Genomic DNA, 27,991 nt, shown 5'->3' on the forward strand with positions numbered 1-27,991 from the left:
AGCCTGTACGCTTTGCATCCTATACTACCCTAAACTAATTGCTGAAGAATACAATCATATAATGTAAGATTTGGAAGAGTACTTTTTAAAAAAAATCATATAGTCCAGATCCCTGCCCATTACAAAAATCACCAGTGGTTAAATATCTCCAGAAAATGTTCACTATCTCCTAAGGTAATCTATTGCTGAATGGCATAACATTAAGTTTTCCTGTACAACCACAATTTGATTCCTTGTAATTTAAGTCATTGTTTTTATCCTATCAAGATTTCGCTTCCTTACAGTTCCTTTATTATCTGGTTACTGTCCTATGGACATACATACTCTACTTTGTCATTCCTAAAATATACATCAAAAATTGGATGCAATATCTTCTCTGTGGTCTGACATCCGTTTTGACTCTGTTTTTGTGGTTGCAACCAAGGATTGCATTTGATTTTTTTGTAACTATTCTGCAGGACTCCCAGATTCGTCTTGCATATACTCCTGCCCAGTATGCTTTCCCATCCCAATGCTATATTCATGTGTTTGATTTGTTGCATGTACATGCCCTATTGTAAATATCTGGAAATTCCCAGTCATCCAGGTCATGGCTGTCCCAAAAGTGCTTTTTCAAAAAGCAACTGGACTTTCTTAGTTTTTCCTTGAAGATGTTTCGCTTCTCATCCAGGAAGCTTCTTCAATTCTGACTGAATGGTGGAGGATGGAAGGATTTATATTCCTTGTAGTTATCGGGTCGTTGACACTCTTAAGATTCATTGAGGCCACTTGGAGGTTTATCTGTGCCCTCAGGGTCACCAGAATAGTGCAAATGGGTGTGGAACGACTCTACTCTCAAAAAGAGTGCTAACTGAACATGTTTTTAAAACAGGGATCACAAGGAAGTAGACTGATTTCACACTGATTTATTGAATCAAAAATATAAATGTTATAAGTACAAAATAATTGCAATGTTAGGACATAACGTCCTTAATTTTCTTGTGTTTGTGATCTTCACAACATGAAGGGTAAGTCAATGTTTTTCTCTCCATTGCCAAAGTAGATATAACCATGCTGTTTAGTATTAGGAACATGGTAGAATGTGAGTCCAGGCCAGAGTAGACTTCGCAGCACTACTATTCTGCCTCCTCTCTCTACTTGGATGCTCCAGGACCCTATAAAGAAAAACAAATGTTTAAAAATATCACCATATACGATGAGAGCAGATACTTTAACAGAAAAACAGCAATAGACAATTAGTAGCAGCAAACACGTATACTTCGTTTCACACAATCTATGAACAGTAATTTCTTGGGAAACCACAGTAATCTTTCCTTTATAAAATGCAACATCTCACCATCATCCTATGTGTTGTTCACGTATTGGAAATGGAAAAAAAATACAATATTCTTGTGTCATCTTAATCTTCATGCAGTTCTTCCCATTAGATTTAAGGTTTTAAAAATATGTATATACAAATTATACCATATTCATCTAGCTAAAATAAATCTAGTAATATCTATAAAAGTCTCCCCTACTCCAGCAGTAATAATTTGCCTCTGTGGATATTTTGCACTTGTTTCATTATGCAAAATTAGTCGTCTTCTCATAATGGCAATACCTTCTTAAATTTGTAGCAAGGTGCAAGGAAGAGAGAAGTGCTCTTTCCCCACTAAAGCAAGAATTCATATGTATTGAATATCATAGTACTGTGTTTTGAATTGTGATGAGGTATTATTCTAAGGATAAAATTAGTACTTTAGTTCCCGAAAAGAAAAAGACACTGCAGAGAGAGTCACAAAGCCTCCTTTAGTTTATAGAACAATTCCTTTTCCTTGGATGTGGTTTCAACTTTGAAGAAAAGGAGTATTAAGGTAGTAAAAGGATTAGTTTCAATGTTAATTATGCTTTGGTGATGCCAAGAATATTAAAGTATAATTCAAACCTAGACTGATCAATGGGTTCTGAACTAATAACCAAAGAACTATGGGAGTGAAAAAAGGAGTATTACAGTGGATATACTTCATCCAAAGAAACTTGACAAAATTGGAGAATAATTCCAATAAATATTAAAGAGAAATATTCACAAATGGAAATGTTCAATTTTCTAGCTCCTAGAAAAAAATGTAGATATCTTAATACAATGCTATTCTTGTGGCAAATTCTCTGTGCTTTCTGAATTCGATATCAAAATGAGTGTTCAAGAATCTATATTAGATACCACAATACTGAATACATAAATAATACTGACCCCTATACTGTAACTCTGGTGTTAAGATAATAATTTACTCAATGATGCTCTTTTGAATACTTCAACGACACACACTATTATTTTCTGAAAGTTGAGCTGACCACTCCCTCCAATTCAACCTACAATAATGATCTGTGTCTTTCCCCCATCCCATTTAATTTCCACCACATACTCTCCTTGGGATATCCTCTTTGGGAGTGCCATTAAAGGCCATTCACAAATTACAGCTGGTGAATAGAGCAGCTGCTTCCTTTATAAGAAGAAAACTACATAACAAGCACAACTTTTTTACCCATTTCCTGCCAAACAAATGTCAGATCCGCTATTTCTCCTTTCTTAAACTTGAAGTAGCAAAATCAAAGCCCTAACTAATCCAAGACTGAGCACTACCTTTTTTGTTAACAATCAACACAAATAATTTACATAATCAAGTTCAAGGCGGAATGTAATGAAATTGTAACTATTAAGTATTTTATCAAGTAAGGAGATACGGTTTCTTTAAAGTTTCCTTTAAAAGATCGCTCATTCAATTTAAATTCAAATTGTCTACAGAGAAAGGTAATTTTCATAGGTATTTTTAAAGATAGCTGCCATGGTGCTTTTAATTGTTGCCAGCATCTAACCATGATCAGGAAGCAAATGACAAGAAGCATTACAGGAGGAAAAACTTTTTCAGAACATTGACAAGTCATGACTGAAAACAAAACAAATACTCTTTGAGATCTATGAAGGCTGTAAATCTTGCTAAAACCTGGTTTTTGCCACATAGAATACTCTGGTGTAAAGGGCTGTTATTGTTGCTGCTCTTTAATCCAACTGTTTTGTTTCAGTATATGATATGTAAGCCATCCAAGTGTCAAATTTATCACATGCAGAATAAAGATTTATAGTATTCATTTTATAGCTTTTTCAATACTCAGAAATTCTCAGAGGGAGAGAAAATCCTTTAAAATGTGTTGAATCATGAGCCTGATTACTTTGTGTGATCTTTCAGCCGTTTTTAATACCAACAACAATAACTTGCACCAGTTCTGCAGGTTTGGAAATGGGAGGTTGAGGTGATCCTCCTCCTTTCACTGTGACTGATTCCAGGTGGTGCTAGGGGGGAAGGGGCAGTCAAGCCATAGGCCCCTGCAGTGCGGGGTGTCTCAGGGCTTGGGTCTCTCCCCTCTCAACATCTACATGAAGCCGCTGATTAACTGTCTTTGGCTCAATCCTGACAAGAAGGGAAGGGCTCTGGGTTTTTGGCCCCAGGGTCTGGTGACTTGTCATCTTTGATTCTGGATGGGCTTGCACTGATGCACTAATCTGCAGGTCTTCTATTCCAGCTGTGCCTTTTCCTGTACTGGGAGGCCCCACTCATGGTCATTCATGCCTTAGTCACCTCCCAATTGGATTATTGCAATGTGTTTTATATGGGCTGGCCTTGAAGACCTCTCAGAAATTGTAACTGGTCCAGAATGCAGTTGCAGCACACATAGTATTAGGTGCCCATTGGTTCATCCATGTTACACCTCTATTGCAAAAGCTGAACTGGCTACCGGTTCTCTTCTGGATGTAATTCAGGGTTCTAGTTATCACCTTTAAAGGACCTGGTTATTTGCAGGGCTGGCTTTTCCTGAGAATATCTGTCTGTCCCACTAGAACTGAGAGGGATGAGAGAAACTGACTGGCTCAAGATCACCCAGCTAGCTTTGTGCCTAAGGTTAGACTAGAATTCACAGTCTCCCAGTTTCTAGCCTGATGCCTTAACCACTAACAACTAACTTGCTTTCCTTGTACTGTGGCAAATGTTAATCTCTGCTAACCTCTTTTAATTACTAGCTTAATTAATTGGACACGTCCGATATGTTTATAAGTAAAACGGGCATTTCCTAGCTTTATTGTCAGTACTGAAGTATTTATCTTCAGTGGATAGAGGGAAGCAGTAGTAAGTAAGACAAATCTTCAAGTAGCCGACAGGACACCCCAGCTGCATTATGTCAGCTATGTTGAAGATCAAGTGTATAATACCGGTATATTCATGAAAAAGGCTTTGCAGAGTTACTTCTTAAATATTTTTAAAATAATAAAAGAAAATTTGCTTTTCAAGCTGCACTTGGCAGAGATACCCAAACTTAGTGTTGCCTCAATTTTTTTTTTTTTAAATGGCCTGACTGAGCTCCAAAAGGGGAAAGAGGTGTGGGAGGAAAGAGCCTGGGAAAATTATCCTTTGGATGAAGATTGTGAACTTCCGATTCCCTCTCTGGAGCAGGCTACAGTCGACCCTGCCAAATATGGGTGGGAATGCTAGGGAGGTGCCTACAATTTTGTAAACGAGACATTGCTTGGAATGTTATTTTGCTCAACCAACCACTGCCTTTTTTGATGGAACATCTGTCAGAAGCCATCTACCTCCCTCTCAGCTTCTGCTTTTTGTCTAGTCTGTCACCAAATTTGTATCTATCTCACCCTAATATCTGCCTGGTCTTCGGCCTGAAACATCTACTGTAATTTAGTTATGGAGATTATTTTAAAAACTAATGTTAAACTGGGAACCTCTTGAAACAACCGAGAGCTGATCCACTTCAAATCCACTCTTCCATAACACTGCTGCTTTGGATGTATTTCAAAGTTTATGTTCTGGTGTGGTGCCTGGCAGGAAAGCAAGTAAGTCATCATTTAGTAAAATTTGACAGTCCCAAAAGGTAGTATCAGGATAATAAAAACAAGAACACCTGACTCAGAATTACTCTCTACAATTAAGAGAGTAGCAGAATTATACTAACACACATTTATGATGCATATAAAATTGGCTAAGTTCATAGACACTTGTGTCTTTTATTGGTCATCACTTCCCAGATGGTAGAATTTCAACAGAACTACATTAATTTATTTCTGTAGAGTTCATATGTAAAGTTCCATTTAGATTTTATACTGCTTGTATCTTTCCCTATATATTTAGCATAGCAATAACACTTAGACTTATATACCTTTTCATAGTGCTTTACAGCCCTCTCTAAGCAGTTTACAGAGTCAGCATATTGTCCCCAACAATTTGGATCTTCATTTTACCGACCTCAGAAGGATGGAAGGATGAGTCAACCTTGAGGCTGTCAGAATCAAACTGCTGGCAGTTCTGCATTCTAACCACTGCACCAACTTGGTTCTATAGATATCGTTATAGTATCAAATATAGTATCAATATTATATAACTGTAGCATAATTTTCCCAAAGCTTATGCACTTTGCACAGATTTAACTGGAAGGGCAACCCATATTATCCATTGTGTTTAATATGATGCATTATTAACATAATTCTCCCACAGAAGAGTTTAGCCCTGACCTATTGGCATTTAGAAAATCCTTGAAAACATGGTTCTTCCAGTACATTTGGTGATCCCAGGAAAAGGGGAGCCCACAAGATTGTTAACAACTGGATGTGGGATGCTGCTCATTCCACTCACTTATTTATATTTGTGCTTTGTTTTAATTGGCTGTCTTATTGTATGCCACCCAGAGTCACATTTGTAAGATGGGTATATAAATCTGATAAAAAAAAAACAGCATATAATTAAAATTATTTATGCCTTTCAAAACATATCTGAATTTATTTTTACACTTGATTATCAGTAGTGAAATGAAAAGCTTAATTTAATAATCACATTCTTAAAAGTCACTTCATATAACAGCAAAAACCTCATTGTCTATGATAACTCTTTGCAAAAAGCAGCCTTCCTAAATCTATTTTATATTCAGTGTGCATATCACTATGTATCACTGAATAAACTAGTACCAATCTATAAAAATGTTTCCAAGAGAGGTTCTTGGACAAATGTTTTAGCCTCCTAACTGCCATGATAGGAAAGCATTCATCTAATAACTTCCTTAATCTATGAAGATCTATTGTAAATTTTTCTCTAAATTATTCCCAAGGGACAAATTGTGCTTGTCCTTGAGAAGTGATAAATCGTAGTCAGTACCTATCCTTGTACTCACAACATGAACTGTAGCAGTACTGAAAATGCAGTCCTGAGATCTAATACTTATGGAAAAGGGTTCGATGGATAAGTACTGAAGGGTTAGGGTTAGGCTAACTAGCTAAGCAGAACATCCCTCTCCAGGTTCTAGTGTTAATATCAAAAAAGAGAAAGGAGCCACAAAAGCCCTGCATGCTTTCATTGTGAAGATGGACCACTGACTAAAACCATATTTCCCCATTTATAGTAACTACTGTATCGCAAAGGCAGTTTATTTCCCAATATTTCTTGCTAAAGCATATTCAATTTGGAGCCTAGCTCTGAGCCTTATCTCATTCTATCATGTAAATTTTTAGATAATGAATACAGTCTAGTTGTGCATACTTTGCAAGCCTTTTAACGTTCATGACTTACAAACTCTGAACCCTAAGTTACAATTTTGTGACTGTTTATCCAATTCGGCGGGGGGAACCATAGCAACATTAAAAGACGTAGGATTTTCAGTCTTGGAGCACTCTGTGCTAATAAAATAATACAGATTCTAGTCTATTAATTCTTCTATTCATGTCTATTATTTTTAAAAGGTATTCAGGACGAAGTTTTCCAAGTAATCACTAAGATTTCAATCATAAGTTCTGAGGGCCCTTAAATTACATGGAACCTTTCTTCTTGGTTATATGCTTCTGCAGGATTTTAATAGAGACAGCAAAGGCAGTTGCTATAGAAACATCTTTGGAACATGCTAAGCAGCACGTAGCATCTACCTGAAAAGCCCCTGGATTAATATATCATCTTCACAGTTCTTCAAATCCTATTGATCAAGCAGAATAAAATGGAAATAGTCTTTTGCCTCATTCATTATATCAAATGAAATTTGGCGTCTTTTAAATATTATTGTTGGTTTCCAAACAGAAGTAATTTTTTTCAAATTTGTACCCTTTGTTTGAAGATTCATCACATGATCAAAGAAACATTGACTTGCTTTGTTTCAGCAGTATGATTTCTACGGATTTTTTTTTATTTTTAGATATTCTTTGCTTTCACAGTAATAGCTGTTTCAGTAACAATAATAGAGAGCTTTCTGTATTTTTGGCATTTCTTAAATCAAATTAAAATATTTATATTTTACAAATGTTATAGCCACCTCATGTCTTGATTTGATTACTGGTTTTGACTTAAGAAAAACAATAATTAGGAGTTCCATTATGATTAAAAGTGTTCTGAGTAGCCTATCCCAAAATAAAGTAAGATACTCCAAGAATGTATCAGTCTGTCAAATATTTTACCCCATCAAATAATCTGCTTACTATCCAATAAAAAAGTAATATTCTCTTGTAACTAATTAAAGACATCTAAGCTTCTCTGTCATTGGTTTGAATCTAAACCTCACATTATGGCATATTGCATAATATGTCATCAATTTCTAAATTGATCCACATATACAATAAACCAAAATAAATATATTAATAATAAATACAGAAACCATATCATAAATTACTATAACAGAAAATAATAAGTATATTGATAGTAGGTTTTAAGTTAATGCCCTTCTGAACAGGTTTGTTTTTAAAGCATTCCTAAAGATCAGTCATGATGGAGCCATTCTGACGTCTGGTGATATACAGGATAAGACCCACTGATGACAAAAGTTTCTCACCTTCCTCCAGATCCCAGATATGAAAGTAACTCTGCACATATCTGTGTGAAACTCAGGCACTGGCAAAGTAGGATTTATTGGGAGTGAATTATCTGAGGGTAATACCCAGGTGCCAATCCATGTCAAAACCAGAGTGGTACTTGCATAATATTAGAGTTTGTTATACCAATAGCAATAGCACTTATTCTTATATACCACTTTATAGTGCTTTACAACCTTCTCAAAGAGGTTTACAGAGTCAGCATATTGCCAGAGTCAACAAGTTGGGTCCTCATTTTACCCACCTCAGAAGGATGGAAGGCTGAGTCAACGTTGAGCCTGGTGGGATTCGATCTGCCAAATTGCAGTAGGAGTAGCTTGCAGTATTCACTCTAACCACTGCGCCACCAAGGCTTTATCCCTCTTTCTGGCTGCTATCCCACCCTTTTCCATTTCTGATAGCCTTACACTCCAATAAATCTGTACTATTATACCTGTACATAGAGGTCTTGCTAATGTGATCTATACAAAGCAGGGGTTGCAACCTTCTTCTGCATTGGGGCTGGAGGCCATGTCTGTGAGTAGATGATGCCTCTCCCCCTTCTCTCTCTCTCACACTGGCACTTGGCAGGACTTTGGGGGAGAAACCATCAACATTCTTCTTAGGGGAAAAAAGGGAGGTGTGATATGATCTACAACATCGGGAACAGAAATGCATCTGTTTCCAACCACAAGATTAGGAAGGAAGAGAACCACAAGAGAGGAGGAAGAGATCTGAATAACCAAAGGTATGTTATTAAATACATATATGTATCTACAGTGTATGCATACTCTTAACATGATCCAAATCATTACAATTTATTAAAATAATGCAGGTCTATATCAGGCCTGAGACAGAATTACAAAGTTGAACTCTTTTTTAGGACTACCATGGGTCAGGTAGATATGCTATTTCTTTTTTGAACTATGAGCCAGATGATTTAGGATAGCAATACCGATCCTGCCTTTGGGCCATAGGTTGCTGACCCCTGATGTAAAGCTTCTGAAACTGTTATTCTTTTCATTCCTTATCTGCTTTTTCCCAAAACATGAATATACAGCAATAAATAGGTGTTGCTATATTATTTTCAACCATAAGAAAATGAATGGAATTTTTTCCTTCCTATTTCAAATAAATTACAGCTCCCTATGTCATCTAAAAAAGAGAAACAATCTATTTAAATTAGGTATAGATTCCCAGCAATACTAGGATTACATGATATACTCCTTCTAAGAAAAAGATCTGCAAATTATCAGTTCAGACAATGTCCATTTTATGGCAGCCTGTTGTTTGGATATTTAATTGGAATTTCATTATAACTCTCTACATCATGTATATAAACTTGATTTTAATCTCTTTTCTATTACAACAAATATTGTGGAAGCCATTCCTCTTTTAAAGAATCTCTAAATCTGGGCCGATAAGGTATTGGTTCTTTCACATCTATTACATCATAGCAGAATATATAATAAATTGTAAAAATGAGTTTCAGATATGACTTACTCCTAGAACACTTATTTTCATAGCAGTCCTGTTATGGCTATTCTTGAAATTTTGTGAATATACTGCCAAGACTAAAAGCAAGACCATTCAATAACTATGCCCATTCATTGCATTAAGTCATGATGTGGTTTTTAAAATTTTGATGTCGAACAATGAGTGAATCCTATTTTTTATTGTCATGCTCTACAAAACATATGGATGAAATTGGTCTTGGAATGCCCTCCATTTAAAATAACCACTGAGTCATATTAAGTCTTTCCTTTGCATTTCATCCCATATAGTTTTCTCCATCTGTTTTTCAATGTTAGTTATTATCTCTATTAGGTGGTATAATAATAAATAATAAATTACTTTCAAAAATAAAATAAAAAGATCACACAGAAATCAGCTAACAAACATAACTGATATATTTTTAAAGAATCAAGCTAACATCACACTACATTCCTTTGTACAGATGTGATCATCAACCTGTGTCCTCCAAATGTTACTGAACTATTTTGTCCATCATCTCCAGTTAGCAAACCAATGTTGAATGATGATGGAGTCATTTTTCAGCACATCTGCTTACAACATCAATTTGAATCAAAAACAATGGCAAATGTTAGATTTACCTAATGTTTGAAAAGACACTTCAGTTGTATAAGAACGCTAAAAGGTGAATCAGGAATCACGGTATATATCTGTCAGAGTGTCGGTTAAATCCAGTTAGTTAAAATATGAAAAATAATCAGCAGCTATATTCTTGAAATGCTAAAATAATACTGTGTCCGTGTCCTCAAATATTCGGTATTGCAGGAAAAATATGGGTGGTTAGAAAAACGAAAAGCAGTAATTCTGACTGGTTCTGTTCATATTACTATGTCCCATAAGGATTGATTCCAGAAAAAAAAAACATGCTTCCAAGGGAACACCCTATGATGTAGCAAAATATCAGTACAGCTACAGATTCTTGGCATGAAGAGGCTGAGTGTGCGGCCTTTGATAAGAAAAATCATGGGAGATCCTGATCTGAACACATAAAATGTTGGTACTAAAGAAATCTACTGAAAAGGCCGATATGGCTTTTTGAAAATGGTGTGAGCTCCAGCGGAGCTGACAGTCTCCTCTCCATATCCTTAGTTCAAGAGGTCAATATATACCACACACAGTCTGGTTCCTCTGTCTTCACCTCACTAAAAGAGTCCAAAACTTTCTCATATTACTTCATTAGGGTTTCTTCCTTGCACTGCTATTGAGCCTGGCACCACAGTGCCCCCTACTGGAGTTGGTTGGCATAGCGACCCAACGTTTAAACAAGTTTGAAGGCCGAGGAAAAAGGAAATACAAAGTCCATTTACCTGCTGTCTTGGCTAGCAGCCCGATTATTATATCTCTCCAGTCTGGGGAATAATTTATTTTCTAAACCGTCAAATCTCAAATGAGTTTGCTACTTCAGCAACTCATATCCGTGGGTCCTGGCATTGCTTTATGGATTTTACTGTTTTGTTGAGTGTTGTACCCTTTCCAAGTTTTGAAAGTACAACTTCTGAATGCTGCCCTTCTCCACTGACAAATGCACCAGAGTCACTTTTCCTCTGACCCTGTTCCACTCCATTCATTTCCTTCCCGGTCCTATTATTTCCCCAACACCATTATTTCGCCCTGTTCCATTAACAGGCCTTTTAGTTTCATAAAACAGCTTGAAAGGGTCTTATCCCCATGTGGCTTTTGGCAGGCTCAAAAATAAAGTGCTTTGGCTTCTATCTTTCACAGGACTGTGGAGGTGCTGCTTAGTGTTAAACTATGAAGGAGGAAGGCTCAGGCCACATCTGTGAAACGTTAGGAGAGAGAGGAGGGCGAGGAAAGTAGGTGGCCAGCACAGCACAGCACTTTGTTGGGTTTTGCAAGGCCACTTGGGAGATAGGCGGCCATTTGTCTTGGAACCACTTCCAATCCTATCCCGATAACAAGCTGCCTTGCCGTCTGCTTGCTGGCTAGGGGGCCGTAAGTACCTTGGCAGACCTAGGCCTCTTGAATGGCTGGAGACAGAGCTTGATAGGGGATTAATCACTTGAGGAGGGGGGCTTTGAAGGGGGATTAATTAGCTGCGCTAATGCTTAGAGATAAAGCAGGTTCGTGTTTCTCAGCTTCAGCCCGCCCAGTACTTGTGGCTTTTGCAAGATCCAGAAAAACAGCATCAGAAAGACTTTGCAAATATTTGAAGAAATTGCTAGATGCATGAATGCAAATTTACTTGTCTGTTTATTTTTTTTATTTATTATTTTCTTAATTTCTATAGCCACTTATCTCAAATTTATTATTTTGGGTAGCTATGAGCATGAAAAAAAGTTAAATAATAAAAACAAGAACAGACATGTAATCAGCAGACAATATGAAAAAACAAAAATACTAATGATAAACCAACACAGCCATTGCACAGGCTTTGCCACTCATTCAGATCCCCAGGCCCAGTGATGAAACCATGCCTTTAAAGGCCTTACAAAAGGCCAATGGGGTCGGGGGGGCATTCTAATTTCTGGGGTGAATGATGTTCCAAAGCGCAGGCATTATGACAGAAAGACCCACTTCGTGAGCCCCCACCAGATAACACTTGGCCCCTCCTGTCAGTAGTTCAATATTATACAGTTCAGCTAATTCTAAGAGGCCTGGGGGGAAAAAGAATGCCAATCTGAAGCCAGAATTAAGTTTTACTAATGAACTATAGTATGCCCATCATCTTTCCCTAGTTTGGAAAGAGCTAGCATATGCACAAGTCACATGAAGTTCAAAGAAACTATTATTAAAATATAGTACTGTATTGAACTACTGCCACGTGTATCTTAGGGAGATCTATATCCTGAGACAAACTCTAAAAGCATGCCAACTTAACTGTACACAAAACCCAGGGCAGCAATTTGTACAATACAAAATTACAGCATATGTTTAGCATCAAGAAGTGGTCCTCACATCTGCTGCATTTGAGAAACAAAACATCCATAGGAAGCCTACATTTGCTGAATCTGCTTCTCATATTTCAGATTTCACAGCTCTGTAGTGAGACATGTTTACATTCTCCCAGACACAGGAGTCATCATTCCATGATCATTTCTGTGCAATTTTTTTCCCTGTATCTTCCTGCAAAGGCTTTCTCTGAGGAGAATAAAGAGAAGAAAAATTTGCTTTCATGCAATTTCCCATTTTCTTTTTTTTAAAAAGTATGGTTCTTTCTCTATCAATCTGAATATATCTTTGGTTATGTATTTATTATGATAACATGAATGAACGTTGACTGTGACTTACTTTATATAATTTTACAAGCCCCAGGCTATTTAATTACATTATCTATACAGAGCAGTATGAATGATGGAAGCCTCGCTTCAAACCATATAGTCTGCTGTGGAAATATTTTACTTTCTCACTCCAGCATTTTGCTTCCAAAATCTGTATGGTTCATCATCAACTAAACAATGACTGGGTCATGTAAAACACAATTCTTCTGTTTTGTCACAAGATATGAACAAGCAAATAAACTATATTATGGTTTTAACGTGATGAGCTTTATATTGGACGGAAGCCTTAGAGTATATTGGATTCGGTTGGATTAGTTTTTTGTAGAATCATAGGACTGGCAGAAACCTCAGAAATCTTTTAGCCCAGCCCCCCTGCCCTAGGCAGGAATCTTTATTCCATCCCAGACTAATGGTTATCCAATCTTTTCTTGAAACCACCAGTGATGAAGCATCCAAAATTCCAGAAGTCACGCTGTTCCATTAACTAACAATTCTCACTTTCTCTTTAGTTCCAAGTTGTATCTCTAACTTCCACCCACTGCTGTTTGTCCTGCCCTCAGATGCTTTGGAGAATAAATCAAGCCCCGCTTCTCTGTGACTTACTGGAAGACAAGCTATCATGTCACCAAGCCTTTTCTTTGTTAGGCTAAACATATCTAATTGACTTCAATTTAGCCTCCATATCCCTTATTTATCATCTTTGTTGCTCTTCTTTGCTCTCCTTCTGGGGCCTCAACATATCTGTATCATGGTGACCAGAACTGGATGCAGTATTCCAAGTGTGGCCTTACTAATGCAGCATAAAGTGGTTCTATCACTTCTCATGTTCCTGATGCTATCTCTCTGTTGATGCAGCCTAGGACGGCATTGACTTTTCTGGCAACTGCAGCACACTGTTGGTTCATTCTGAAGTGGTGGTACACTAGGCCACCTAGATCCCTCTTACTGTTATTACTGTTGGGCCAGGTCCTACCTATTCTGTGCGTTTGGTTTTTCCTGCCTAACTGCACAAACTTACTTTTCTCACCCACTGAACTGCATCTTGCTGCATACAGTCCAATGCTCAAGTCCGTCAAAATCCTAAGCCTGTCTTCAAAAGGTACAGTTCAGTGGTGAGAAAAAGGTGTGTTTTTTTTTCTCATCAATGTACTACTTCTTGTTAGATAGGGCCCAATGCTGAAGTCTGTCAAGATCCTTCTGAATCTTGAGTCTGTTTTCCAAAGGGTTACCAATTCCCCCGAGCTTGGTGTCTTCTTTAAATTTGACGAATGCCTCTCAACCCCTTCATCTAGGCCATTTATGAAGATGTTGAAGAGCACTGGGTCCAAGACAGAACCTTAAGATATTCCACTATATGCTTCTTTCCTTGTGGATGCAGTTCCATTTAGGACCATACGCTGCATTTGGTCAGCCAACTGAAAATCTATCTGGTGGTAGTACTATCTATCCTATATCATATTATATTTCTTAGCATAGCTGTATTACATAACATAATTCATTATATTAATCTCTCCTCATGAGGCAGACAAGTTTGTGATGAGCAAAAAAATGGTGGGTTGAAAAATCATTATGGTCAAGAAAGGTAGAGGACGGTCTAAATCAGGGGTGTCCAACCTTGGCAACTTTAAGACTTGTGGACTTCAACTCCCAGAATTCCTCAGCCAGAATTCCTCAGCCAGTCTTAAAGTTGCCAAGGTTGGACACCCCTGGTCTAAATCTTCTAAAAGAGACAATGATTCACTGATTTGATAACTTTTTGCAATACTATCTAAAGACAAAAATCTTACAGAATTTTAAAATTTAAAATTGTCCCTAATTCCAATTTACCAATTTCTGCTCATAAACAACCAACCTGAAATAAAAACAATGGTTTCAAACATACTTTGAGATGACATACGTGTGCTAAATTTAATGCAGTTGCCAAGTAAAAAGAATGAAACAAAAATTCAGAGACAAGGCAAAATCTTTGCTACAGATCAGATCCTACCCTAAACCTAGCATTTATAATTCCAGTCTGTGAGCATCTTGCTTTAACATCTTATTAAGTACAAGTCAAGGAAGCAGAAGGAATGGCATCAGTTAAATAACCATGGATTTTCATTGCCTTAGGAGCTACAATTTTTGCATACCACAACAAGTGTATGGTCACAATTCTCCACTGCTCAGACTGCTGCAGACTACCGACTATGTAGCTTAAGTGCAATAGTTCATCAAAGAAAAGTTTGAACCAAACCTCCCCAAGGCAGAAGGTTAGAGTTAACAAGGCCACATTTAGATAAGACAAAGCAATACTGGATGGAAGGGGCATGTAAAATGCTCATAAAAACTCCTCTATCACTGGGAGTCTTATCTCACACAGCTGGACACCGGCTGCTACAAACCCTTCCTAATTAGGAGGAAACAGCAGAGTTTAAACAGCTCAGGGTGCTGACACATGAAGCAGACAAAACTGCCCACTGAAAAGATGTGACAGGCTTTATATGGCTCTTGTTTAAAAATGGCACAGCACTGAAAATTTATTTTGTTATTGTGTAAAAAGTGATGGTTCCATTCATCCCCATCTTCAAAAAGGGAGACCCCAGTCTAGTTGAAAATTACAGACCGATTTCCTTATGCTGCGTCACTTGTAAAGTCATGGAATTAATTATTAACCATCCATTATCCTCCAGAGACAAACAACCTACTCTCCAATAAACAATTTGGTTTCAGGAAAAAACTATCCTGTAATCTACAACTCTGCAGAAACATATGGACTACACAACTCGATCAGGGCAAAGCAATAGACACAATCTACATAGACTTCTGAAAAGCCTTTGATTCAGTGGTACACGACAAACTACTCCTAAAACTAAAATCTTATGGTGTCTCTGGACAACCGAATAACTGGATAGAAGCATTCCTGTCAAACAGACAACAAATGGTCAAAATTGGGAGTGTCCCATCAAATTCTGTACCTGTCAATAGTGGTGTCCCCCAAGGCAGTGTTCTAGGACCAACTCTCTTCATACTCTACATAAATGACCTCTGTGATCATATTAAGAGCAACTGCGCTCTTTTCGCTGATGATGTAAAGCTGTTCAATACCACAGACAATACTGCTACCCTTCAAAAAGATCTTGACTATGTATCAGAATGGTCAAACAAATGGCAACTTCAAATCTCAACAAATAAATGCTCTGTCTTACATATTGGCAAAAAAAATCAGAAAATAAAATACCAGCTGAATAGTCAAGATCTTGTTGATGATCCAAGCTCTGTAAAGCAGTGGTCCCCAACCTTTTTTGTACCGGGGACCAGTTTCACGCAGAAACACCTTTTCAAGGACCGGTGGGGGGGGGGACACTTTTTCAAGGAGGCGGGGAGGGGGAGGAGTCCGAGTTTGGCGGTTTGCTTGAAGACGCTTCATTACCTGACTAGATAACATCTGATGTTGTTACCTAGTCGGGTAATAAAACGTCTGCCAGCAAACCACCAAGTTCAGGGAGGCTCAGGACAAGTCCCTGCAGGATGGCTGAGAAGCCCCGTCTCTCAGCCCTGCCTCCCTCAGCCTCATCCCTCAGGTGTCTCCCTCCCTCCCTCAGCCTTATCCCTCAGGTGTCTGCCTCGTTCCTCTCTCAGTCGCTCTCTCGCTCCTCCACCAGCCCAGGAAGAAACTGCTTCAAAGAAGCCGGCAGGGTGGCTTTTCCTGTCGCTGCAGCTCCTCCGAAGCGCCCATTCACCCCCCACCAGTGCTCCGTTCTGCCTGCCTGCCTTCGTTTCTGGTTGTTTCGGAGCAGCTTCGGCTGAGTAAAAGAAGCGAATAGTTATTATTCTCAGCCAAAGCTGCTCCGAAACAACCAGAAATGAAGGCAGGCAGGCAGGCAGGCAGGCAGAACGGAGCACTGGATTGAACCGCGGGTGGGGTGGGGGTGAACGGGCGCTTCGGAGGAGCTGCGCCGACAGGAAAAGCCACCCTGCCGGCTTCTTTGAAGCAGTTTCTTCCTGGGCTGGTGGAGAAGCGAGAGAGCGACTGAGAGGAATGAGGCGGGAGGAAACCGAAGCCGCTGAGCCGGAGAGCAGGACAGGCTTTGGTTGCTTCCTCCCTCCCCTTCTTTCATTTGTGTCCTTGATCCCTGATCCCAGCAGCATTCACCGAAGGCAAAGAAAGCCGCCAATTTTATTTTATTTTTATTTTCTTTGCGGCCCGGTACCAAATGATCCACGGCCCGGTACCGGTCCGTGGCCCAGTGGTTGGGGACCCCTGCTGTAAAGGACCTTGGAATACTCACCTCTAATGATCTAAGTGCTAGAGCCCACTGTAACTACATAGCCAAAAAGGCATTAAGAGTTGTTAACCTAATCCTACATAGCTTTTTCTCTGGTAATATCACACTATTAACTAGAGCATACAAAACATTTGCTAGACCAATACTCGAATACAGCTCATCAGTCTGGAACCCACATTACATATCTGATATTAGCACAGTTGAGAAAGTCCAGAAATATTTCACAAGAAGAGTTCTCCACTCCTCTACTCGTTGTAGAATCATACATTGCAATGTCCTACCTGTCAATGAATACTTCAGCTTCAACCATAACAACACAAGAGCACACAATAGATACAAACTCAAGGTTAACCGCACCAAACTTGATTGCCAGAAATACGACTTCAGCAACAGAGTGGTCAATGTTTGGAATACTCTACCTGACTCTGTAATTTCTTCCCCAAACCCCAAAAACTTTAACCTTAGACAGTCTACTATTACTTCACCCCTTTCCTAAGAGGTCTGTAGGGGGCGTGCATAAGCGCACCAATGTGCCTACCGTCCCTGTCCTATTGTTTCTTTTATTTTTCTTATATGTACCCATTTCATGTATTCATAACTATGTATATACTTATACCTATTATCTTGTAAGCAATTGACAAATTAAATAAATAAATAAAATAAAATAAAAAAATAAGTAAATTCGATGCTTAAGTAGATTCTCTCCAGTTTTCTATAAAATCGATACAGTATCTAATCGTCCTAAGTTTAATGTGATTTTTCAATATGCATATTTTTGCATGCTACTACCCATACAATCAATATACAGGCAGTCCTCGACTTACAATGGTTCATTTAGTGACATTCAAACTTACAACAGCACTGAAAAATGGAAGTCATGACCGTTTTTCAAACTTGCGACCATTGCAGTACCCCTATGCCGACATGATCAAAATTCAGAGACTTGGCAACTGACTCATATTTATGACCTTTGCAGTGGTCTGGGATCATGTGATCCCCTTTTGCAGAGATCTCCAAACATGACAACTTTAAGACTTGTGGACTTCAACTCCCAGAATTCTCCAGCCAGCATAACATAGTATAGCTGGCTCAAGAATTCGGGGAGTTGAAGTCCACAAATCTTAAAGTTGCCAAGTTTGGAGACCCTGCTCTTTTGCAACCTTCTGACAAGCAAAATCAATGGGGAAGCCAGATTCCCTTAACAACTGCAGTGATTTCACTTAATGACTGCAGCAAAAAAGGTCGTAAAATGGGACAAAACATCTCACTAGGTAACATAAATTTTGAGCTCAAATGTGATCTTAAGCTGAGGACTACCTGTATTTTTTCGACCCAGCTTTCAAGTTACAAATTATTTCAAAAATGACAACACAGGTAGTCCTTAACCGACGACCACAACTGAGCCCAAACTTTATGTTGTAAGTAAGAGATTTGTTAAGTGAGTCTTGCCCCATTTTATGATTTTTCTTGCCACATTAGTTAAGTGAATCCCTGCAGTTGGAATCACTGCAGTTGTTACATTAGTAACCCCAACCTGGCTTCCCCATTGACTTTGCTTGTCAGAAGGTTGCAGAAGGTGAGCACTTGACCCTGAGACCCTGCAACCGTCATAAATGTGAATCAGTTGTCAAACATCCCAATGTAAATCATGTGACCATGGAGATGCTGCACAGTCATAAATGTGCAAAATGGTCATAAGTAACTTTTTTCACGGCCATTGTAACTTCAAATGGTCACTAAGTGAACTGTTGTAAGTCGAAGACTATCTGTATAAGCCCACCTACATCCTGGTGGTTTTCATTTCCTCAAATCATTTAAAAAGGAAACTGTTTTTATATCTTTAAATGAACACTGGTGCAGCATTTTAGTTTTTGTGTGTGTTAACATTCAAATTTTGTCTGTGGAATCTGATTCACTAGTTATTGTTCAGTTGTTTTATTTAGAAGAAACATATGCAGGGAGGTGAATGGCTGCTTGCGTTTAGCTTAGGACGGCAGAAAGCATTTGGAAGGGGTCAGTGGTGAGATTCAAATATTGTTGCCACCAGTTCTGTGGGCATGGCATGGTGGGCGCACTTTGTGCACGTGCACATACTTTGCATGCACGCGCACAACAAACGCGCACTTTGCGCAGGTGCCTAGAGGTGTTTGTGCAGGCACTGAGGTGTTCTAACTTGCCTCCTGCAAGCCTGCACGATCCCGGTCGCTTCAGCAGTTGCCACGCGGTGCTATTCTGTGCCGTACAAAGCAGCTGTGTTTCAAATTCAGCAGATAAAGGTGAGTATGGGAGCCCGGGTGGGTAGGTGGGCCCAACAGCAGAGCAGCAGAAAGAATCAGTTTGGTCGCTGGTGCTCATCGCTCCTACCAGCTCTCCAGAACTGGGCAGGACTGGTCGAATACCACCACCATTTTTCACAAAACATACTGGGTCTATATAGCACCTTTCCTCAAAGTGCTAAAGCAGACATGGCCTGTGAAGGCTCAGCAATTTAAGAAACTTTGACAGTAAAAGTGTTTTCTGTGCATACAGATGAATATTAAGACAACTAGTGAATCTTCTGAAGCTGCTTTAACAATTCAAAGAGAGTCTTCCACAAAGCATGCAGGCTCTTCTACAAGGTTTTGTATAGCGTAAAATATATTATTTGGTTCAGTTTTCTATTTTGCGAATTGCTGTAATGAAAAACAGCTATGCCTCTTCAAAGTAAATTTATATATTCAGAGAGGGGAATGAATTTTAAAAATTGGGACATTATATACAAAGTCTCCCACAATTCAGCCTGAGTCAAAGAATTAATTTACTTATATGTACTGGTATTATCTTATGGGTTCCTTCCCAATTTCAATTTAAGGATAAGAGAAATGAAGGTTAATCCAAAAGCTGAATGGCTAAAACATGCTATATGAAATTAATCATTATTTCTTTTGTGCAACAAACGGCAAATAGCTCTTCTTTATAAAGTTCTTCTTTATAAGGCGCCAAGTGCCACTACTGCCTTTTTCATTTTGCATGTGGGATAATACTTTTTCCTACCTTTAGGGATATCATGTTCAAGAGAATCCAAAAAGTCAATTGCTGGATCCAAGTCAGCTTTTTCCAGCAGAGTTTTATTCTTCAATTTTACCGGCTCAGTAAAATGGAAATAGGAACTTAATTTTTTTGCTTCTGTCAGGGACAAACCTGTTGATGAAAGTGAAAAAAGGAAATCAGCACTGCTCAGTAGTCTCTTTTAGAAATGTATTGCCGTTCTTTGATTTATTGAAAGTTCACTTTCTTAATTGACTTGTGAAATATTTAGGCATTTTATTTGATTAATTAATTGATTGATACCCCACCTTAACTTGTACAACTTAAGATGGTATAGATAAGGCTTCCACCTCTTACTTTTTCCACAATACCCTGGGTCACTGATGGTACTATTTAGGTAAGCGGACAAATACATTAGAAATGGGTAGTGAGAAGTTTTAATTTCATTCATATGAAAATTGAAACCAGGAGTTGATCAAAGAAAATATTTCAGTGGTAAAGTCCAATAGAATTCTGAATTGTATTAACACAAAGTGTTGCAATCCCTAAACTCAGACGATATTTCTGAGCCTCAGAGATCTCTCTGGCTGTGAAAACTCAACATGGACAGCTTCCTACCATTTTGACATTGGGAAAATACGAAAACTATATTAACTGTAAAATAGAAATATAATCACTAAAAATAAAGAACTGCCCAAACTCTTCTGCTAAAAAAACCATCCTGATATTACTTTTCAGCCCCAATACTCACTGAAAAAGTTAAGAAGAGGCCCTGCTAACCCATGTCATAAAAGAACTGAGGGGAGAAGACATATGTTTGTTTCCCTGCTAAGTTTATATTTGGCAAAGAGAGGGGGCTTACTGCTCTCCAGATGTTTGGGGAAAATCCATGGTTCTTCTCATCAGCTGCAGTTATGTAGCACAAAATATCTGAAAAGTGCTGCATACATATTACACTCTTGTATACAAGAGAATTCAGAGGTTCCCTGTGCACTCTTGTAACCTAGTCAACATGGTAATAGCACTTCTTAGAATAGCTAGAATGTCTTGAGCAAAAATGTGAACTTGAAGAAGGGTGCCTTTTTCCCCCTTTTTTATTGTTACTGTTGCCAGGTAATAAACTAGGAGTTCAAACAGCATATCCTTTCCCCCACCCCACCCCCTTTCCTCACAGCAGCACTTACAACCCTGGGGTGAAAGAGGAGCTCCCATCTATATCTCTGTATTATTGTTATTGTTTTGTTGTTGTTGTTGTTATTATTATTATTATTTTATTTGCACAATACACAGACTCTGCAACTGCGATGTTGAAAAAGCCTGAGCATTTGTGCGTCTTTGTGTGCATTTCACAAGAACAAAGAAAAAAAAGTACTGCATGCCTTCAAACTGTTAAATGACAAGGGCCAATGCGGCTTAAAGGAGAACGTGTCTTGTCCCCGTGAGGTTTCCGTATAACAACAGCCGTCAAGATTTCGAACCAATAAACATGTTACACATGGACTTATCAATCATGAAGCAGAACTAGGAAACTAACTGCATGGATTGATATTCACACTTTTCCACTAAAAGTGAAGAACTATGTGTAGAAACTCTAAAGGCTAACACTTTTATTACCATTATGCAGTACGTGCAGCAAAAAATTGAGCAGCAGCAATAACTTACCCTCTCCTACTCTGAAAACGTGACGTTTTTGTGTGTGTTTTACACATAGCCTCCTTCCTTGTATGCACAACACATAATTTGTGTATCTGCCATGTGCACGGGTATATGAGTTGTGAATGACTGTTTGAGCCAAAGTACAAAACCTAATATATGTGATTATAGTCAATTTAGAGTTCAAAGGCAATAGAACTGTTCACGCACAAATTTACCTTCAAAGCTCCTGTTCACATGCACAGGTCCAAGTGGAGATTTTACATATGCGCCCCGTGGAACAATACCCACTTCTTGATCTATCTGATGTATTGTGGCTACCAGACGGAGCTCCTCCTTGACCAAAGGCTATAAGAAAAAGCAAACATTAAAATCTATTTCCTATATTTCAAGAATGAGATTTGGGAGAGAATAATATTCCTTCATTCTCATACAGTAGGTATGAAAACTGCGTAGAGTCACTGGAAGTCAGGCAGCACAAAAATGTAATAAATTGATATTATTATTCCTACATTACTAATGAAAAATTAATTAGAATAATCATATCAATTCCTTTATAAAATTAGTATATTTTCCTCCTGATGAACTTAGAGGTAAATATATTCACTGTATTTAATATGTTTTTATTGCAAAAAAACTGGTTGACAAAAAGTAACTTTGTTCCTACTTAAATACCTTGATTCTATTAAAAATAGAAAGGAAAATACAATTATGGAGAATTATGGAGAAAAGTATTCTATGAGATTACAAACAGTAGTTACTATATTAGCAAAATCAATAGAGAAGCCAGATTCACTTAACACCTTAACAACTGCAGTGATTGCTGTGGCAAGAAAGGTTGTAAAATGAGATAAAATTCACTTAACTGTTTCACTTAGCTACAGAAATTTGGGCTCAATTGAGGTCATAAATCAAGGATTGCCTGTAAAGTCCTACAGGCTTAGGATCAGCTATACAAAAGATCAAATTCTTATAGGAATCTGACTAGGTTTTTTAAAATGTAGAGAAAGTGGGGACCAACACTTGGCAGGAATAGGCGATTCAAAGGTCTGCCTAACTCTGTTGGGCTTGGTTTAAGATGATGTTGGTTTAATCTGATGAACGTGACTCATTTCTCAATATACTTTGTTTACACTTTATTTTATATTAATTACGATTATCTACTTCTAAAAATTAGTTTGTGTTGAGCTATTGTTAGTATTATTTTAATAGAAAAGTAGACAAAAATGAAGTAAATAAATATACAGAGGGTCATAGGAATTTCTGATATTCACTAATGTAAAAAAAGCATACTTTGCATTTATATTCTGCACTAAGGAGTTCTAAAGCATATAAAAATTCAATCATTTTACATTTTAAAATTTTCCTTTTATATGAAATACAAATGTAGAATACAATACTAACCAAAATATTTAAAATATTTTTAAAAAAAGACAAATCAAATTAAGATTGCAAGCTAATTTTTTTCCTAACTTTACTCATTTCTGAGTATTTCAGGGGAGGAAGAAAGGAGATTTATTTTAAGGGAAATTCCAGAGCTAAGACACAGCCATTAAAATACTTTTTTCCATTATCCCAATTAAATATAATGTTGATTTGGCCTGAATGATGTACCTTGATTACAGCATGAGTAACTGTAATGTGTTGTTTTTATGACGATCCTAGGAAACTACTAAGACATTAATATTCAGATTAAAGGTAGTATATATTATATATACATATATATGTATGTGTGTATATATATATATATATTGTATATATGTATATATTATATATATATATATATATATATATATATATATATATGTATGTGTATATATATATATATGTGTGTGTGTGTGTGTGTGTATGTAGATAGATAGATAGATAGATAGATAGATAGATAGATAGATAGATAGATAGATATAGATATAGATATAGATATAGATATAGATATAGATATAGATATAGATATAGATATAGATATAGATATATAGATATATCTCCTAAATGATTAGCCAAAATAGCAGATTGCTATCCTTGGTTTCATCACTATGAAGCTCACAATACATATGAACCATCTGAAGAATACTGTACTGACAACAGCCCCAGATTTAACAATTGTCAATAAGAAAAAAAAATCTAGTCTAAACATCTGGCTGACTGTGTGCCAACCATGCTAGTAAACCAACTATCATTATGATAAATCTTTAGCAATTTAGAAACAAATACAAATAAAGGATTTTGAGATTGGAGGGAAGGAAGCAAATGGCTAGCAGGATAGATAGAACCTATAATTTAAATACAGTTTTCTTCTTTTGGGATTTGAAGAAAGGATCAAGAGAATGTCTTTCTATTTTTAAATTAAACAAAAAATGTAAACATTTGAAATGGGGAAGGAAGATAGGCAAAAGATATTAAGGCTATATATAGTTTCCCTGGATTTCCCCGTGCTCTCCTACATATATGTTTACTTTTTCTCTTCCCATTTTTTAAAAAGAAGCTCTGGGGTCACCTCAAGCTTTAAGGTGCCCTTAGACCTCTCTGTACCCCTGGCCTTAAGATCATTGTGAGAGAAAAGAATGGACAGAAAATTAAATCTGTTGGCTAAGCCTATGATACTGGTTTAATTTGCAGTATGTTGATTACTGTCTCAGTGTCACTGAAACCAAATTCAAAAATAACATTTAATCTATAGCAAAATAAATGTAAAACATAGACTGAATTCTTAAGTATTGTAGTTCATTCTTGAGGCAAAGAGTGACAAATATCTGAAAAGTCAGTGGGAATCCCACATTCTGTAACCAGGTTAGACAAAAGGATGAGATAGAAATGCACCAAAAGTGAATAAACATGATGAAAAGAAAATTATAATAAATATTTTTAAGAAAAAATACAAACAAATGATAAAGAATATTCATAAAAAATTATGTACAAAGGTCACACCATCACTCATTGACTTACTCCAATTTCTTCTTCATATGATCTTTCAGCTTCTTTTTTCTCAGGGAATTCATACTCATAAGACGGATCCCCTTGGAAACGTCCCTTTAATCCTGCAGTCAATGCAATAATTTCCTCTGAGGGGGGTGGCAGAAGACTCCAATCCACACCGTTCAAGCTATCCACCCCACAAAAAAAAGTAAAATAGGTTTAGTGTTACCAAACAAGTTTTTAAAAAATCAGAAACTTTTCTTTATAGACATGTATGAACTCTATCAAAAATCCCATTAAAATTGTCAAAGGAACAACTGACAAGCAGAGTTGCAGTGGGGTGTAGGACGTCAGAAAAGACTTGGAATAGTATGAATGACTCACAGATTAAATTTTAAGTCAAATAATCCCAATTTTAACTGCAATGGTGTCATGAACCAAGTAGGTACACATTCTCTCTCTCACACGCACACTCTTCTTCATTTCCCATAAGGAGTATATTATGCTGATATTGTATTAGATCTTATGGTAGTTGTAGGGATTAAATTATGTGCTTTGAATAACTTGAAATTCCTGTATAAATATTTATTTTATCTATTAACATAATTTATGTATATCTCAATCATATTCAATAATCACATAAAATCATTAAGAGCAAAACCGTAACACTGAAAAGAATATTAAAGCTTTGTATTGAAACATTAATTTTATGTTAAACAGTATTTATTTCTATGTCTCTACCAATTCAATGAAGCTTTTATTTGCCATTATTTATATAACACATTAACAAAATCAATCTTATTTTACTAAAACCAACACTGATTATTTTTATTCTTTTTTATAATTCACAAAGGTTCTTTCACAGGGATACAGTATTAAATGATTAAATATTGGAAAAAATCACAGAAAATCAATCATTTCCTGTTAATTTGTTTAGTTGAGTAGTTTTTTCTTCTGTTCCAAGACTGACTATGCAGAGCTTAAGATTTCAACATTATGTAAGCTTCTCTCTATCCATCTTCTGCCTTACTTTCTTTTTAATAGTACCTTTTAGATTATTTGAAAGAAAAAAGTAAAAATGAAATGATTATGCAAGCATGCACACGTGATAATTTACAAAGCATCCATTTAACTCTGGAAGAAAGACAGAGACAGAGTGTTTCTTTGTATGCACTCCCACCCATTGCAAAACAGCCTTCTGGGAGGATTTGCACAATTCTTATATTTTGCCTACTTAAAAGATGAAGTGATGACAAATTATGATTGTCAATATTTTGTCTTTGGCTTGTCTTAATAAATAAATCATTCCTATCATTTTTAATAAGAAATTGGCAGAATCCAATACCTGGGCCAAGAAACCTGTATTATCATTTCACATTGCAGAGTGAATTGTATTGCTCTACTGAGCCCACATAAACATACTTTTAAATACTTTTCATTATTTGTAAAACGGTTCTGATTCTTCCAGGATTAATAATAAAAACTACAAATGAAAATCTTGTCCCTGAAGAGAAGTTGAGTTTGCATATAGGTATTATTAAAAAAAGAAAGCTAAGTTCTTAAAGCTAAATAGTTGCTTTTTAAATCGTTTTTAATTTAATTTTTTTGTCCACTGGTTTCAGCTCTTTAGCACAGCAGGAGCTCCAGAAGCCCGCTCATTACAATTGTTCCTATCAGCTAAAGGTAGTCCTTGACTTATGGCCACAATTGAACCCAACATTTCTGTTGCTAAGTGAGACTATTTTTAAGTGAATTTTGTCCTATTTTACAAACTTCCTTGCCACAGTTGTTAGGTGAATCACTGCAGTTGTGATTCACTTGTTAAGAAAACCTGGTTTCCTCACTGATTTTCCTTGTCAGAAGGTCGCAAAAGGTGCTCACATGACTGCAACCGCCATAAATATGAGTCAGCTGTCACGCATCTGAAGTTTGATCACATGACCATGGAAATGCTGCAACGGCCCTAAGTGTGAAATATGGTCATCAGTCGCTTTTTTCAGTGTTGTTGTAAATTCGAACAGTCACTAAGTGAACTGTTGTAAGCCAAGGATTATCTGTACTTGGCAATATTCTCTCCACCTGACATTCTCTCCTCTGCCTGTTGGATAACCAGAACATAAAAAATTCCACAGGTTCTGCTTCTCCTACCAAGGAATCAGCCTCTTGGAAACCCAGTACAAGGAATCCTAGACTTACAACACTTTGTTTAGTGACTATTCAAAGTTACAACAGCACTGAAAAAGTTACTTATGACCATTTTTCACACTTATGACCATGCAGCATCTCCATGGTCACATGATTTACATTCAGATGCTTGATAACTGCTTCACATTTATGACGGTTGCAGTGTCCCAAGGGTCATGTGATCCCCTTTCGCGACTTTCTGACAAGAAAAGTCAACTGGAGAGCCAAATTCACTTCACACCCGTGTCACTAATTTAACAACTGTAGTGATTCACTTAACAACTGTGGCAAGAAAGGTCATAAAATGGGGGTAAAACTCACTTAACAAATTTGTCACTCAGCAACATACATCTTGGGCTCAATTGTGGCCCTAATGAAGGAGAATATTTGTAGCTCAGGGCTGCAGTGAGGGATCCTTGGTGCTCTCCAAGCTTGCTTGTATTCTTGTTGACATTTCATTACCCTAACTAGATAACATCATCAGTGCTGGTAAGTGCAGTTTGATGTCAGATTACATATGTGGTGCCTGTCTGTGTGGGTGAGGATGGTCTTAAAGATTCTTTGGCTGGGCTGTTTACTAATAATAGCTTCTTTGACAGTTTCCTGATTAGGGTATTGCTTACTTGATGGTTGGTTAACTTCAGACCAACCATCAAGTAAGCAATACCTACTCAATTTGACTATCTTAATCAAGAAAACAGCCAAAGAGCCATCAGTAAACAGTCCAACCAAAGAATCCCTAAGACCACTCCTACCCACACAGACAGGCAAGACATCAGAATATAAACTGACAGCAAAGGTCACTCCCTAATAGCACTGATGATGTTACCAAGCTAGGGTAATGAAAAGTCTGCAAGAAAACAAGCACGCTCAAAGAGCACCAAGGACCCCTCAACTGGGGTCGTAAATTGAGGATTATCTGCACACTGTTCAAGCGCAGAGTCTCTAGGGCCAGCTCATTAGATCTCCACTAGATCCCTTGCTCTAGGATCACCCTCGAGGTGGATAGGCATAGATGGGTCTCCCAGCAGCGGCCGCCCACCTGTAGAGGCGGCTTCTGATCCCAGCCCTGTCTGGTCCCAAGCCCTCGGCGATATAGTAGGCTCCTCGGATGCCCTGGATGCGGCCCCAGAGGCGGACCTGCTCGAAACGGTAGTCCCTGCGCACCAGCAGCAGGGAGTTCCTCAAGGCGGCCCGCTTTTCCGGGCTCAAGCATATCCCGCTGCTGGCCACCAGGTCCAGCGCGTAAGGCAACGTCTCGGCATCCATCGCTGCCGGGTCGGAGACTGCCGGTTACGAGCGTCTCGTTGCCA

At 37.7% G+C, this 27,991-nt stretch overlaps 1 protein-coding gene across 2 annotated transcripts; it reads right to left on the minus strand.

Annotated features, from left to right (window-relative positions):
- Window positions 1-890: 890 nt before the first annotated feature.
- RSPH9 (radial spoke head component 9) lies at window positions 891-27,991 on the minus strand. 2 transcript variants are annotated; one of them, XM_026695557.2, is made up of 5 exons: window positions 27,721-27,991; window positions 24,525-24,681; window positions 21,800-21,929; window positions 19,935-20,081; window positions 891-1,154 (listed from the first exon to the last, which is right to left on the minus strand). In XM_026695557.2, the coding sequence occupies exons 1-5, from the start codon at window positions 27,945-27,947 to the stop codon at window positions 994-996; spliced, it is 822 nt and encodes a 273-aa protein (XP_026551342.1). In that variant the 5' UTR covers window positions 27,948-27,991; the 3' UTR covers window positions 891-993. The 2 variants fall into 2 exon arrangements, with proteins under 2 accessions (XP_026551342.1, XP_087791767.1); XM_087935641.1 differs by lacking the exon at window positions 891-1,154 and adding an exon at window positions 12,363-12,496.

This window comes from Pseudonaja textilis, chromosome 1 (assembly GCF_049901715.1).
Source record: "Pseudonaja textilis isolate UNSWEBS1 chromosome 1, rPseTex1.2, whole genome shotgun sequence".
NCBI lineage: Eukaryota > Metazoa > Chordata > Lepidosauria > Squamata > Elapidae > Pseudonaja > Pseudonaja textilis.

Excerpts from the sequence above, each read along its gene's own strand:
- RSPH9 (XM_026695557.2), bottom strand. The coding sequence starts at position 27,947 with ATGGATGCCGAGACGTTGCCTTACGCGCTGGACCTGGTGGCCAGCAGC. Across the intron at positions 21,930-24,524 it reads CATATGAAGAAGAAATTGGA|CCTTTGGTCAAGGAGGAGCT; the intron begins GTAAGTCAATGA and ends TTTTTCTTATAG. Across the intron at positions 1,155-19,934 it reads TGAACATGATATCCCTAAAG|GGTCCTGGAGCATCCAAGTA; the intron begins GTAGGAAAAAGT and ends TTTTCTTTATAG.